This window comes from Notothenia rossii, assembly GCF_949606895.1.
Source record: "Notothenia rossii genome assembly, chromosome: 8".
Taxonomy (NCBI): domain Eukaryota; kingdom Metazoa; phylum Chordata; class Actinopteri; order Perciformes; family Nototheniidae; genus Notothenia; species Notothenia rossii.
Genome location: NC_136906.1, coordinates 63,791,677 through 63,808,572, shown reverse-complemented (window position 1 = coordinate 63,808,572; position 16,896 = coordinate 63,791,677). Strand labels below are relative to the sequence as shown.

At 39.9% G+C, this 16,896-nt stretch overlaps 1 protein-coding gene across 1 annotated transcript; it reads left to right on the top strand.

Moving 5' to 3' along the window:
- Positions 1–7,354: 7,354 nt before the first annotated feature.
- On the top strand, positions 7,355–14,646 carry LOC307014028 (very long chain fatty acid elongase 4-like). The gene is made up of 7 exons (XM_079641675.1): positions 7,355–7,642; positions 9,349–9,440; positions 10,033–10,220; positions 10,821–10,901; positions 12,185–12,356; positions 12,481–12,608; positions 12,977–14,646. Exons 2-7 carry the CDS (start codon positions 9,374–9,376, stop codon positions 13,253–13,255), a joined length of 915 nt encoding a protein of 304 aa, XP_079497801.1. The 5' UTR covers positions 7,355–7,642; positions 9,349–9,373; the 3' UTR covers positions 13,256–14,646.
- Positions 14,647–16,896: the final 2,250 nt, after the last annotated feature.

Genomic DNA, 16,896 nt, shown 5'->3' with positions numbered 1-16,896 from the left:
GCAGGGGTAACATGTGCCGGGGGACTGAACTGAGAATAACCGCCAATTACCTGAGTTTGAAATGCCAATGAACTCTGATAACATTTTGGAACTGAAAGTTAACTTGGTTTATAATTTAAATATGTCCACATTTTAAATGATTCAACCTGCTTAACAGGCAATGAAAGCGGTCGAACTGAAACAAAACTTCCAAATTAGTGTTTAATGACATTTGAAAATGTCAGTAGGGTGCGTAATTTATTCAGAGGGACATCAGATCGAAAAGTGAACTTAAGCTCGCTCCATTGCGGAGATATTCCCGCGAGAGTGCGGAAAACTGAAATTAATTCACTAGAACCCCCCGCCCCCCTGCCTTTTAACCATGTACCAGTGGTGCGTTTATTGGGAGAGGTGATCCTGAAACGGCTGTAAATATAATTTGTGACCACATTGTGCTGGAAGTGCCTCATGTTGACAACTGCTTTCCAGGCCACAGTAGCCAACACTCAATATTCTAACAACCCTAAAACTGATCTAATAACTTGTTTTGTATGGCCATATTTTCATTTATTTTTATGGATTGCATTACACCATGCACCATGCAATTTTGCCCGACGCAGACATAATAAGTGGCTGCTCCGGGTTCCAGCGAGGAAAAATCAAGAGAATCAGATTTCATGCGGTAAAGACAAGTCAAGTGCGTTCAGATAGATTTAGTCCACGGATAAATATTATCATACTGTTTCAGACATAGAAAAAAAATCAGCTCACATCATTAGGCTACTATATATTTATCACTATATAAGAGCCCAAGGTGGGGTAGGTAATTTGGAGAATCCAGCTCGAGTGCGCTAGAATTTGAAAATAGACAACAGGAAAAAATCTGCCACTTCCGTACAGAGCCCCTCCTCCAACACACACAAACTTGCACATGACCAATGAGGGCACGAGATAAGTTTGTGCACAGATGGAAGGCTAACAGGCAGGTAGGCCATCCAGTTATTTTAGCCGGGCCGGCTAAAATGATTGGTTGTGCTCTTTACAGTACTACGGCTTCCACAGATGACATTTTTGTATGGATTTTTTTTCAAAGCACTTAAGATATTCATTGCTATTGGGATGTTAAGAGCTTTCCATGGAATATAACAAAAAGTGTATCTCGAGCCAATTTCTCAAACTTACCTACCCCACCTTTAAAGTGGGTGATTAGGGGATGGTAACAGTTTTTTTCTACATTAAAAAGATACAACATTGAATATAATATATGTATTGGACTTTAGTCATAGCGGTTTTAGGTGTCCACATGATGGTATGTCTAATTATATGTGAGGTGAATTAAGATTATTAACAATACCACAGGATTACAGAGATATACAAATAGCAACAAAAAGAGTCAAATAAAACATTTGATATTTAATGAGCAACAGTTTTTTTTTACCATCATTACGTTGCATGTGTGATTGTATGGCCAAAGCCAGTTCAAAGAATGTAATTCCTTAATAACAGAAGCTGCAGCCTAGGGCCTGGGGTTACATTTCATCAAGCAGAGCAGGCATCGTTTGGGAAAAGTTAATCCTCTGGGTTGATAAAAGTAACTCTGTTGTGTATCGTAATGTTTTAAGTTTGGTACATTATCCAATCTCCTTGGTGAAAGTGCGTTTTTTACGATACATCCGTCCATACACCCACTCGTCGAACCAAACCTCCTCCGAAACAGGATTTTGTAACTCTTTAAACACCGTCACATGACTTCCTCCTTTGCTCCAGTCATATTTACTATGGCTGTTATAGGTCGCCCCCTAACATTAAATGTACATATAACCGATACAGCTGTTCTATGTAAATAAATAGACAGTATGGCATGTGTGTTTTGCAGCCTTTGTGAAGTGACAGGACCTAATTGTATGAAACAGATGACTTCAACTTTTCTCTGACTGGGAGAAGATTTTTGAAGCATTTCATTCTGGCTGCACGCTTAGCTCGAGTCAACCATTCGGCTCTTAGATTCACTTCTGGAGATAATTATAATACTCACCATTTTAAATTACATGGTTGGTCGGCCCTCCCTGCAAGTGAGATGTAATAATTACTGGTATTTATTTTAAGAAACCCTCCTCAGAAACCGCCATCTTTACATTTCAACTTTACTTCTCTGCAGCAGGAGCTTCAGGAGCTATTTACTGGATGTACCATTTACTTTTATTGTACTTATTTGAAAGGCCACCACACATTAAAGCACTTATTCCCCTCTGTAATGTCAAGACCATTTAGAAAAATCTCTGCATTTCTGCCTGTAACCATTTCTGTTTAGTGTCTGTTCTTGTTATACAATGTCAGTACAATTGTATTCAATTGTCAGTATAACTGTACACAGGGCATTGTTGGCCAACCACGTGTGTGTGTGTGTGTGTGTGTGTGTGTGTGTGTGTGTGTGTGTGTGTGTGTGTGTGTGTGTGTGTGTGTGTGTGTGTGTGTGTGTCTGTGTGTGTGTGTGTGTGTGCAAAAGCAGTCAACAGTGTGGATTGATATGTGGCATGTGGAGAGAATTAAATGAAAAACAGAAGAGGAACTGAATTGGAAAGATGATGATTAATGAAAATGCTGAGAGACAGGAAGCACAACAGAATGAGTGAGTGAAAAACTGAATAAATAGAAACTGACTGGAGCAGGAAGTTTTGGCTAAGATGGGGGAGGAAAAAAGGAATGAGCATGCATGGGAAAGAAAGAAATAATTGGTGCTCCATCAGCAGCCCTGTGTTGCGGTACTTTCTGTATGTGGGCCGTCTGCCCACACACTACAGCAGGGAACGGGTTTCCCCTATGCAGAGTCCAAACGAGGACAAACCAGTGAGTGTGTGTGTGTGTGTGTGTGTGTGTGTGTGTGTGTGTGTGTGTGTGTGTGTGTGTGTGTGTGTGTGTGTGTGTGTGTGTGTGTGTGTGTGTGTGTGTGTGTGTGTGTGTGTGTGTGTGTGTGTGTGTGTGTGTGTGTGTGTGTGTGTGTGTGTGTGTGTCTGTACATGTAGAGTGCATATTATATATATATGTGTGCAGCTCAAACTCTTTTTATAGGATGCAGTACAAAAAACAGTAAACCTCAAAAAGGCACAAGCTGTGACCTCATGCCACGTCTAGTGCACCACTGAAGACATGAGGGATCAGCTACTGAATGAAACCAGTTTAATATGAGCCTTGATGCATATGCCTTTCAAATTAAAAGCATATTAAAAGACTGATGCAAAGGACTTAGACACACAGGAACTATGAAGGAGAAAGACTCATGGCACTTAGATGCAACCAGAGAAAGGAAGCACGAATCGAGTCGTTTACGGGAAATTGTTACAATTCTCTGCTCATAACAATTATACAATCCACTGTTTTTAACCTGAAACACACATACCTTAATATGCATACTCACCTAAAGTCCATGCACAAAGAGAAACCATTGAGAAAAGTAAACATACGTACACACTCTTAGAGCCAAATCTCCTTAAGCCTGTAATTTCCTGGCCGCACGTGCTGAAAAAGAGGCAGACTTTCGAGAATACATCTTGACCGAGTTATTCCTTTCTGTGCGACTCCTCTTTCACATTATCAAAAAAGGCCCAACTGACAACGATGCATTTGTTAGTCTTACAGTAATTATGCATTCTCTGGATGTAAATATGCTCTGTAAGTGTCATTAAAACCTGAGTAAATGGTATGAAATGGTATACACTTCCTGTCTTCTAAAAGGATACAGACTCTAATGTAATGTTTAGCAATGCAAAATGTGTTAGCTAGGGAAATGAATGCAAGCAGATGTTAGCTTAACATTTTGACACAGTTGGATCCATGTAAACGAGCTGTGTTGCAGCAAAATGTTTCACTCAGGCAGAAAAAGTATAATTTTCAATTTGTCGGAGAAATGCTATTTTAGTAAGTAAGTAAGTAAAGTTTATTTATAAAGCGCTTTTCACAGACAAAGTCACAAAGTGCTTGAAAAAACAATAAAATATCATCATAGGAATCGTACAATGATAGTTATACTGAAAGTGTCAGAATGTTTGGAAGATATGTGGCTTGTGAAAAATGGGGTCAAACATTTACTTCGGCTAATATGGGACAATAGAATATGTGCGAATGTTCCCTTCTCCCATCAATAGACTAAGACCATCCTTCAGTCTCCTAAAGAGGCGGAGCGGTGGCGAAACCCACATGATACAGGAAATGACTCGCATTGTATCCTTTAAAAACCTTCTCTGATGCAATACATGCAAACAAATGATTGTAGCATGTTGCAAGATTTTGACCTACCAGTTTCAAGAGGCCTGTGAGAAATAAATGACCACCTTACTAGGGGAATGTTTTGGAAAAGTGGTATTTCCCAAAAGGCTTTTTTACAACAGTGCACCGCTCCAGAGGTATGTGGAAAATGGTTTGTACCAGGTGGTTGGCTGTGAATGCGCCCTACAGAAGGAAATTTCCCTTACAGAATTGTTGGCGGTGAGTGCACAGTGTGTTCCAGCATAAATCATAAGCTAATAAGAATCTCTGATGGATGTTAAAAAGAGATGGATATGCCGGCTTGGAAATTGTGAAACGTTTTCTCTTTTGGAAAAAAAAATCCACTAACAGATGTGTCACAAAATATGAAAACCTTAAAGAGCAACAAAGAGTGTGTAAGCTTAAATTACGCTGTACAAGCCGTGAAAACGCAACACAAGGAGCCAAGAGTAAAGGGAAGTTAAAGAAACAACAAACAGGAGAAGAATGCAATAAGCCAGCAGATGAAAATGGGAAGGATGAAAACAGGAAGTTAAGTCACCAACACATGACATTTAAACTAGTTCAGATAAAGGGAGTCAATGTGGCATTCAAACTCACTTTCCAGATGTCACATGAGACATTCTTCCTCAAGCTAATACAGCCAAGAGTTGTTAGTGCACTATTCAGTGGATTTATTCACCCCGCAATCTGAAGCCAAACCAACCGTCCAGGTTACTGTGATGTGGTCAGTGCAGCTACAGAGCATTAGTCATAACCTAGGACCGCTAACATGCTTACTTCACATTCTGCATTTGCCTCATTCCAAATACGCCAAACCAAAGGACCACACAGATATGAATGTGTGTGTTTGCCCAAGTGAGGTAAGGCCAATGGTATGCAGGCAGGAAGGCAGGTGAATCTCAATGATGTACTTCTCCAAAATCAACCTATGTCTTGCTGATCCTGAGACCAGGATGGGGAGGATGCTCATAAGATTGAACATTTTAGACATACAAGTTTTTCTATGTCTTGGCAAATAACTGAAGTACTGTAATTATGGTGCAATTACAAGTATGAACTGAACCATCAAGGCAATAGTGAAGTAAATTGTGCCAGTGGAAACCCATTTACAATGGCATTTTCTGTAGTTTCATAGATAATCTTCCTTTGGTTTTACAAAAACAATTTGTCATGCCATATTAGTAGATTAGACAGATGCCATGACAATACTTTATCATGTTGCTAAACAAGTTGTGCAAGTTCACAGCTAAACCATGAATGTGTGAAAAGGGAACCACCAGTTAAAATCTGAGATATTGCACAAGGTGTTTGTAGAAGTTCCCATGTAATTGGTCTCCACACACTTTGTACCCATACCAATAGTATGTTAATTTGTGAAAATGTATTAATTTTCATTAGGGATCCATACTTATCATGTAAGTAAGGTGCCAAAGTATATATAAAAAGATGAATAATAAAGCTTGTGTATCAAAAAAAAGTGCAAGAGGATCGCCTGGCCCCCCCTTACAGAAGTCAGGGCTAATCCCTTAAATGATATTAACTGGGCCTTGGCCTCCTGTTAATGCCAACGTGTCCCACGGGCAAAGCAAGTTGATTTTCTCCGCCCTTACTTTAAAAAAAAAAAAGAATCAATATCATAGTAGAAAATACATTGATGGGGATGCCCTTGAAGCTCACCTGGTGGAGCAGTTGCCCCATGGCTGGCAGCGGCCCAAGTTTAAAGCTGACCCAGGCCCTTCCCTATCTAACTTTGACTCTTATATTCATCAAAATGCCAACACCTACCATCTTCTAAATAAAAAGATGACAGAGGAAATTACTTCCTGACTGCACCTGATGCTCAAAGAGGGCATCGTCTACACACCATGCTGAAACATTTAGTGCCAAAAGCCCCTGCCGTTACTGGAGGCAATCCCTTTCCCGTCACAAATGAATTTCACTTAGAGGCTTGCTATTCACTTCCGACTGTGTCCGTTGACTGCAGTTTATGGCAAAAAACTAAATAACCCCATTCAGTGACAAAGGCTTATTACAATATGAATTACAATTTTTTTTTAAAAAGTGCATTAGCCTATACTAGCAGGATGTTTGGTGGAATGTAGTTAAAAAAGGAACTTCATTGTTGACTCATGTAGAGCTGGTGTGTTAAGAGGGCAGGGGAACTGAACATTCAATGACAGGTTGACAGCACCATCTAGTGGGACAAATCAAATATAGACGAAAGGGCATTCTCAGCGACCTGCAGAGCCAAAGTACATGGATTTAGATAATTATTTTTAGCATGTCCAAGCAGTTAGCTTTGTATAACCTACATAAAAACCTATAGTAGCCTATGGATTTATTTACATTTATTAAGTCATTTAATCAGCAAAGAAGTGTGTGATGTGTGTTGGTAAAGTTGGTACATTGGTATCATCAGGTTTGGGGAGTAACAGATTACATGTAACGGGATTACGGAATCAGGATACAAAAAAAGGTAATCTATTTTTGTAGGTAACTGTAAAAAGGTTATAAGGTATTCCTTTACAGTTACATTAAAAAAGACTAAATCGGATTACAGTAAAAAAGAAAAAAAGGGGGGGGGGGATTAGTAGCAGGACTGCAATGTTATAAAAAAAACTAAAAAAGAGCATATAGTGTTTGTTGTGAAAGGAAATTATTGTATCTCTTCTTTGCAAGCTGCACTGTTCTGTAGGCTTATCATTTAAATGTGAATACACGCCAACTTCTTGATACTAAATGTCTTGGTTTCTTCTCTTTTCTGTTTTCTTTCTAAAGTCACATTGTTCTGTATTCTTACATAAAGCACTTCAGTAAAAAACATCTTGTTGATATTTCCTTTTATGTATGTGCATTGCATTTTGATATTGATGTAATCCAAAAGTAACGGAAGTAATCAGATTACATTACTTTTATATTTTGATACTCAGATTAGGTTTCTGATTACATTTGTTCACTGGTACAGTAATCGTAAAGTACATTTCTAAAGCAAACCTCCCAACCCTGATAGTGATACAGTAGCAGTTAAAACCGAGGAAGAAAATAAGTAAGTATCTCACACAGATCCATGAGCTCCCAAAAGGCTGCCGCACGCGCACACACACACGAGCCTAGAGAGTGAATGCACGCATGCGCAATGCCATCTGGCTTCTCCGTGTCTGGGAGATTGCAAGAAGATGATGCGGCTGAGCGGCCGGCACGGACTGAATGCATAATTGGGCTTTCTTAGTCATATATTTTCACTTGCCTTGTCTAGTTTCTTGCCAAATTGCTGTTTCATGTCGAACTGTAACCGGAGCGGCGTAGAAACTGACTAGCAGTGACGGCAGAAGAAGAAGAAAGGAGTTGGGCATCACATTGCACCGGATGTCATTACACGCTCTTAAATATCGAGGACGTAAGTAGCGTTTTTAACCTTTTTTCTCTGTTCTGCGTTGTATTTATTAGGTTCCAGTCATGCCAAATGTTACTCCTGCATTCAAAGTATAAACCGGCTAACTCCCAGTTCTTAGCGTTATTTTTGGGCTTAATTAAGAAGCCTTGCTGGAAAAAACCCCAGCCCTTTGTCCAAGTCAAATCAATTATTTCTACATGGGTCGATACTTTTCACAGTTTTGTACTATGTTAGCTAAATTATTCTTGCATGTATTAGCTGTTAGCACCTTTCACCCAGACACCTGTTAAGCCAAGGAAAGGGATCATTACATTTTAGTTAACCTACATATAAAACACTTGTGAGTAGTTTAAATGGCTATGGGTGAGCCAGACTATTATTAACTGAGTGAAACCATTTATAATGGCAAAATTACAATACATTTTTTCAGTTTGAAAGTGTAATTCACTATTTTCTTCATATTTGTTCAAGTGTTCTCATAGCACATGCAGGCAGATAACCATCAAACAGGCTTGTGGTTCGTTGGGCATTTGTATTTAGGGTTACATCTAAGCTCGTTGATCAATTGAATGTAAGCCTCTTGAGCGGCCCGAGCGAAACCTGCTGACACATGCGCCCCTGTCTTTTTGTGTGCTCACAAACCGGGTTAACCCTCTCTATCTGATTCCCTTCCGTGGCCCACTCCAACCAAACTAAACCCTGGCTGGCTATGGCTATGTTGTTATAAACCATAAAGTGTTGAACAAATAGTCCATTCTGCAGATTAACTCGTTCCCACCCTCCCATGTGTAGCCTTAAATACTCAGAACTCTCCTGTAAGTGAACACTCATTGGTGGGCAGTAGTCACACTGCAATTCATTATTAAAAGGTCACCCGATCTCATTCATTGGATTAATAATAGATTAATATGGAGAAGCCTGCTCTCAGCTCGAATGTGGATAACAAGTGTGTGTTGCTTAATCACAGTCAATGGGTTCCACATGTCTCTCTTAATATAGAACACATATTGCTAACTTGTATTGTGCTTGAATTGTATGTCAAACGTGTCCTGCTAGTGAGCAAGTTACATTAACTATTAGGTCCAACAGAGATGGAGAAACAGGTCAAAAAAGAAAAACGAATTACTCGGTATCCTCCACCCTATTTCCTAGAATTATCTCAATATGTTGAGACTTTCCAGCAATCACAGGAATCAATGGAAAACTCATTAGCATCTTGGACGTTAATATTGGCATCCTGTTTCAAATGAAGGCAAGATAATATTCTCATCAGTACGTTTGCAACAATGCGCAAACCTTTTCCATGCATTTATGATTGGGTGAATAAGTGTTGTAGCATATAATATACCACAGCATAATGTACCCCTATTAAAAACTCTTGTTTATTCATGTTTTAGAGATGTTATCGCAGAAGGACCCCACATGCTGAAAAGTCAGTTTGACAAGATGCTGAAAAGTGTGTCTACATATAATTGGCCTAATAAAGGTGCACATCAATAATTGCTAGCTGATCATTGCAGGGATACTTTGCAGCCATTTCCAAGAGTATAAGCAGAGAGTGACACATACTAAAATTGGATAGAGGAGCTCCTCATGCTACTAGTTACACTGATAGGAAACGTATGGCCTGTGATTTAATTTGGGTGGCTCTCACTGACGCTGGGTCTCTCCCCTCTGTCTCTCTCTCTCTCTTTCTCTTCCTGCCACAGTATAATCAGGACCAACGGCAGAGCCATGGAGGCTGTAACACATTTTGTGAATGACACTGTAGAATTTTACAAATGGGGCCTTACTATATCAGGTAAGATCTTTACAATCACTCAATTCTAATTCAAACAAGATCAGTGTGCCACTTTAGGTTATTCAGGAGCGTCTAGCGTTATCATTGCAAGTCTTTAGGGGACGTTTTAGTCACTTAGATAGGGGAATGTACAGGAAAGTACACAGAAGAAATTTGCCTTACTTAATATTACATGTATATAACTAAAAAGCAAACTTAGGCAGGTCAAAGTTGAACCAAGCAGTAGCCAGAGGTAGTTTGTGCAATATTTTTGATGATATCTTATGCAATAAACCTAGTTGTATGCATGTAAATTGTAGCCATTACTCATAAGACTAGTGTCAAAAGAATGACAAAAACTGCCAAAATGCTGATGAAGCATGTCATAAATGACCTGGATTGTGGTTAAACTTTCATTGATCTATTCATCAGAATGCTAACGGTAATCCAAATATATAGAAATCAAAAACTAAAGGTTGTGTGACATGGTGTAAATGTTAACTGTAGCACATTGGCTTGATACTAAATGCACTACCTATGTGTTAACAACAGCTGTTCTGTTGTTTAATCACCATACCTTACATTTTCCCATAATTCAATTTTTTTCCTGCAGACAAGAGGGTGGGGAGCTGGCCGATGATGTCATCTCCCCTCCCCACTCTGGCCATCAGCTGCCTGTACTTGCTCTTCCTGTGGGCGGGGCCTAGATACATGCAGGACCGCCAGCCCTATATACTCAGGAAGACCCTCATAGTCTACAACTTCAGCATGGTGGTTCTCAACTTCTACATCGCCAAAGAGGTGAAGACACGTACATGTATTACTCTAGTACATGTGACATATAGCTGGTTTGTCATGATAAAGGGAATTACGTGGAAAAAGCGTGATAAGATACTAAGGACTGTTTCCAAAAAGCATTCCCTCAGAATATCTGTCAATCATGCCAGATATAATTGTTAATGCATACATAAACTCTAGGTCTTATTGGCTAAAAAAGTTAAGTTAGAAGTTTAAAAAGTAACTTCATACACTATACAAAAATATTTGTTTATAGAGGGAAGATGTCTAAACTCCAAAATGGCACAGAATGCATGAAAAGGCAAGACAATACACCAAGGGCGGAGGAGTTAAGTAGTGGGTTTATCCACTGTGATAAACCCACTACTTAACTTAAAGAAACAAGACAATTACTACCGCCTTGAAGTGCCTTCAAATGGTCGAACAGTAAGTCTTATATGGGTGTTCTCTCACAGTAATATCTCAACCAGGCTGTTATGCATCTTGATTACTTGATCACTAGAAAAGTGTCAACAGGAAGTTCACTGCAGAAGTTGTTGCTAGGTTGATATCTTAGGAATTGTCAACCATGTTCTGAGTTTGTGGTGTGTTTCTTCCCACCAGCTCCTAATAGCATCTCGAAGGGCCGGCTACAGCTACCTCTGTCAGCCCGTCAGCTACTCCAATGATGAGAATGAAGTCAGGGTGAGCTTCCTCCAACACACACACACACACACACACACACACACACACACACACACACACACACACACACACACACACACACACACACACACACACACACACACACACACACACACACACACACACACACACACACACACACACACACACACACACACACACACACACACACACACACACACACACACACACACACACACACACACACACACACACACACACACACACACTCAGGAAAACATTGACCTGAAGGAGATCAGTGCTTTTAGTTTTGTCTGGGGTTAAAGGAGTACAGAAATAGAGAGGAGTAAAAGTGTGTGTACCTCTAGTGACTCCAGGACGCATAGGGTGTGGCCTGCTCTCAGATAGGCAGGAGTAATTGGTCTCACCACCATGACACTCCACCCAAATCTCCACCCTCAGGCCTTTGCTCTTTCATGAAGGCACCACCGCAGCTGAGAGATCAGCCATGTGTACTATCTGCATGTCAGGCTGACAAAGATTTAGATAAGAGAACACACTTTGATTTGAGTGACAAATAGTATAAATATATAGTATATAAAACAGACTTACTCTTCATGTGATATCTGAAGTATTTGGATGTTCTTTCCCTGATGGCAAAAACAAAGATTTAGTTTCCCATTTCGTTTTTTTTATACCTTGTTCACAAATATACTCATACAAACGCTTGGTGCAGTAGTTATTTTTAGTAATACTTCACTCAACTGCCCTACGTAAGTGGATTCAGGTAAGTGTTTTAGAGGTCTGATTTACTAGGACCTCAAAGCCTCACATTCACCGCAGGGCTGTATTTACTTTGCTCCTTTTTTGTTTTCCATTAGAAAAGGTTGTGGATGGTACCTGGAACCTTTTTTGGTACCATCTAAGCTGTGTTCCACGAGGTCTGAGCCTATACTAGAAGGTGGGGTTAAAACACTTCAGACCACTGATTGGTCAAAAAGAAATGTGAAGGATTTCATAGGACATCCTGCACAAACCACTAATGTTGAAATAGCCAGGCTACTGTCAATAGAAAACGCATTTTTTTAGTATTAATTCAACTCCTTAAATTTAGCTTTGAAGGGATTGAGTGCGTGTCCCGTTAAAGAAGATGTAACATACAGAAAACACAGCATAAGAAGCCATATTGAACACTACGCCAATGTCTTCCCACCGTATTTCGCAGTCCATCAAAGATGCTATTGTGTGCAGCGGTGTTAGAGTCCAGGATCCTCCTCATCAAGCCGTAATAATGACCTTGGTCCTGTTATTAACGTCTTCAGATAGCGTCTGCTCTCTGGTGGTACTACATCTCCAAAGGCGTAGAATTCCTGGACACAGTGTTTTTCATCCTGAGGAAGAAGTTCACCCAGGTCAGCTTCCTCCACGTCTACCATCACTGCACCATGTTCATCCTCTGGTGGATCGGCATGAAATGGGTCCCAGGTGGACAATGTGAGTAAAGGGATCTTATGGAGTCTTCAGTTGCACTCACATTCAGTTTGAACGCTATCAACTTTGAAATCCCCTGACCGCTGAACTCTGATACAAGTTGACGCCTATATTTTTTTTCCCACAGCATTTTTTGGTGCAACCATCAACTCTTCCATCCACGTCCTCATGTACGGGTACTACGGCCTGGCTGCTCTGGGACCTCATATGCAGAAGTACCTCTGGTGGAAGAAATACCTCACCATTATTCAGATCGTGAGTGTGACTTTAAAGATAACCTGTTTTGTGGGTTGGGGTTATTTCTTTGGTCTGTTTTTCTTCCTTAAAAGTGTTTTTATTTCAAAATATGATCTGACTGATTATACTTTCGTCAAAGCATTACAGCTAGATAACATAAAGAACTAGAAAAGACAAATTAGATACACTGAACAATACTGATCTCTGTCCTTCAATGATAGTACTGAGAAAGATATGTTCAGTGCATAATAACTAATGTCTTACATTAATCCATGGTTATAGGAATCCTTGTTTTCCAATTACATGCTGCAGGTTCATTGTGGTTTTACCATGATGTGGGCTCTTTTGTCGCCTCATTTTGTTTATACAATTTGTCTGTTGAACAGATCCAGTTCCACGTGACCATCGGCCACGCCGGCTACTCCCTCTACACAGGCTGTCAATTCCCCGCCTGGATGCAGTGGGCTCTGATTGGCTACGCCGTAACCTTCATCATCCTCTTCGCCAACTTCTACTACCACGCGTACCGACGCAAACCCTCCTCGCAGAAGGGAGTCAAGTCCGCGGCGAACGGCACCTCTATGGTAACTAACGGTCATAGCAAAGTGGAGCAAGTGGAAGATAACGGAAAGAGGCAAAAGAAAGGAAGAGCGAAAAGGGAGTAAAGAAGGAAGAGGGCGTGCTCGGCGATTTAAAGAGAGAGGACAGTTGTTGGAAGAGCCAGAGAAGGAGGGAAGGGTTGGGTAAGGAATAAACAGAAAGCTTCCTCCTCCCTCCAAATAATGTAGAAGGATGTGATTTGTGACCAACTCGGAAAGCTGAAAGCATAGAAGTGTGTGTTTGTGTCTATAAGGGGTTTCGAGAAGGAAGAGAGGGGTGATGGTTGTCTCCATAAAAGTTGTTTTTTTAAAAAAGCAAAATGCTGATCACGTATGTTCCGAGCTCTTCTGTCCAACTGTGTTCTGGACCGTCATAGGACCAACATATTAAAAAAGGACCTACAAACTCAGCATCGTTGATCTTATCAACCAAGATTCACCTCCAACTTTTGTACTCTGGATTCCAGTATTGTTTTAACTGAAAGCTTAAATAGTCTTTAATATGCTTATTTATTTTCTAGTGCTCTAAAAGAGTTTTAATTAATTTAATTATTACCAACAAGGAAACATGCAGATGTTTATAACAAAGGGGTTTTTTTCTGGGTTCGTGGGGAGACATTTGTTTACGAATACTTAGAGTTGAACAAAGTTAGGAAACAAAAACAATCACAATGAGACATTCTCATAACTGCCATCTATTGTATTTAACTTTACAATTATCTACACCATCCACCAATCATATATGTCATGGACTTTCTCTGCTGTCTCAAGCTGATACAACTGTACGACATGATACTTACATTTTATTTCGTGTTCATTGTGATTAAAACCTGGTTTAAAACACTTTGGGACAGTGGCATTGTTAGTTTCTTTGAGTATTTATGCAAATGTGTGGGTATCTTTGTTATAATATTTGTATGTGGGTCCTCATCATTTATTTCTGTTTGCTGTGCGATGTAGCCGAGGTGCAAGAATAAGACATTTGAAATTCAGCTCAAAATCGTCTCACTGCCATGTTGGACTGAAGGGAAACTCCTCCTGAAAAGAGCTTTTTTTTTTTTTTTTTTTTTTAAAGAAAACAAATGGTAATTTCATTGTCTTATTAAGAATGAAGGCAACACGGCTTCTGTCTGCACATATAACTGAAATAAAGACAATGTCAGCACCCAATAGTTTACGTTTGTGTTTCTTTGTGTCAGTTTAAGTATGTTGTAAATCAGTGACTTTTAGGAAGTCAACGTATAGGATCAAGTTGTCACCCATTAAAGAAACTAATCTGGAGCCGAAGACCTCCCATCCCCCCTCTTACCATCTCTCAGCTCATTCCTCTACTCCCTTCCTCCCAGGTACTCTTCTAGGTGTGTGTGAGAGGCAGAGGTACAGTAGGTGGCCTGTCCAGACAGATCTGCCCTAATCTTTGGGGGTAAATTGGCTTTAGCTCCAAAAGAGCTTATTTCCACGTCACTCCATGAGTTACCATTTAAATCAGGTCACTGGAAGGGAAGCCTTTGCTAATCGGCCACCAGGTTGCTCCTGCGACTCTCAAACTGTATGGATTAGTTAACATTTAGCTTTGATACCGAGTCGATCTATTGAGCAAATAACTATACAATACTTCTGTGTGACAAGGGGCAGAGCAAAAAGAGGTGCATATGTTGAAGTGTGTTTTTTCCTATAAAAGTGCTTTGCTGTGAGTTTAATATCAGGGTTAATTTAAGGAATTTCAGCAGATTCTTCAAACACACTGTATCCATTTCTTGACTACCCTGTGACAAGCACACTATATCCCTTTGCTCTTTCACCGCATTCTGGATCCAGTAATGGCCTCTATTAAATGATTCTTCCACTATCTTTTTCCTGTGCTCCAAAAAAAATTCAAATCACAACCATTCTGTTATTCCTGATACCACTGAGGGTTTCTTTGTAAGCCACTTTTTCCACATCCTTCGAACTACTCTACAGAAGGCTACATGCACTACTTAGCAGCCTTACTTCTTATCCTAGTAAACCACCACCTGTCTCTTTGAACCCATCGCATCCCGGTGGAGGTGCAAAACCCAAGGTGCAAGGGTGTAGAATGATAAACTGGATGAGGAGTACATGTCCTCCACGGGGACACAGAGGGATCTAAGCCAGGGACTAAGAGGATTGCAGAAGAGCCAAGGCTTTAGTACAGGTCACTATAACCAGCATCGCTTCTGCTAAAGGGGCTCACACACACACACACACACACACACACACACACACACACACACACACACACACACACACACACACACACACACACACACACACACACACACACACACACACACACACACACACACACACACACACACACACACACACACACACACACACACACACACCAAGGTGAATTACAAAGCTTTGGCAACTCTCTTAAGAAACCTTTTAAAGTGTGAAACACATTGCTAGTTCCAAAATGTTTTACTTTTTGCATGCCTTGGAAAATGTGCAGCAAATAGACATCTCGTCTGAAGAGCATATTGACCCATTCTGAGAGAGCGAGTCTGTTAGGGTGAAGGGTCAGATTGTCAGGGGTTAAATCTCTGCAAACCTGGCCCGTCACTTACTCATCTCATTAGCAATTATATGACTAAGGCGCTCATTCTATCCGAGTAGAGTGGAAACAGTCAGCGTTTTACTGGCTCTCCGTCTGCGCGGGACAGATTGTTTTTAGTGATGGAGCCGACCCTGCTTTGTCTGTGGAGAGCACCCTCTGCTGGGACTGGATTTAGTTAAAGTACATTTTGTGATTAATGACCAGAGTGGGTGAGGCATATTTTATGTACATGCTGGGAATCTTTAATACATTAAACTCAGTATTGTCAAGCAAGAAACAAATGTATTACAAAACATGAAATGAATATGTGACATTTCTGCATTAAAATGTCTAAAAACGACTGTTTTGTATATTTTTGTTAAGTTATGTTAATATTAAACTAGCCCAAATGATTCAGATAATTTTAAACCTATGTGACATTTTCTCAGACTTAAGAATGGCACCTTTAAAACTACAGAGGATATTACAAATTTAGTTTACAGGGATCAAATAGGTGGACCCTTTACTAGATATAATGCAGGAGAACATATACTGTGTATATATATATATATATATATATATATATATATATATATATACTGTATATGCAACGCACCTAGACTGATCCCTATTGATATGTTTAAAGTTTCATTAACCTCATTTTGGAGTATTGTGATTTGGGTTTGTGCCTTATTCACATTATCTTACACTTTTTTTTTGCTCTCTTCCCATTTTGATCTTATCAAGTTACACATTAGTTAATAATTGATTTATTGCATTCTAGCCCTGCCTTCATTTCAAAGTATTAACTTATGTTATAATACATTTAAGTGAATATTCCTCTCTTGTAAATGTTTGTTGTAAAAGGATATAACCTCTACTTTATCCTTACTCTGTAAAGCATTTGCCACCTGCTTTAGAAATACTGTTCTTATTTAGCAATGGAAATTGAACTTTTTAGAGAGAGATAAAGATGTGGGGGTGGCTGTTTACTTCCTGGTTTGACGTACATCCTCACGTCAGTTGTCCGGTGCCCCTGCAGTGCCTGGTGGTGCCCTGTGTCAGCGACTCTGCTTCATACTCTGCGGTAAGAATGCACCCATTGGAGCTCTGTGAGATGCATAAGAGATTTTTAAAACGTTTT

Bases quoted from the DNA above. Each gene is read 5' to 3' on its own strand.
- LOC307014028 (XM_079641675.1), top strand. From the start codon at position 9,374: ATGGAGGCTGTAACACATTTTGTGAATGACACTGTAGAATTTTACAAA. The intron at 9,441-10,032 runs GTAAGATCTTTA...TTTTTCCTGCAG, and splicing joins ATGGGGCCTTACTATATCAG to ACAAGAGGGTGGGGAGCTGG. The intron at 12,609-12,976 runs GTGAGTGTGACT...TCTGTTGAACAG, and splicing joins ACCTCACCATTATTCAGATC to ATCCAGTTCCACGTGACCAT.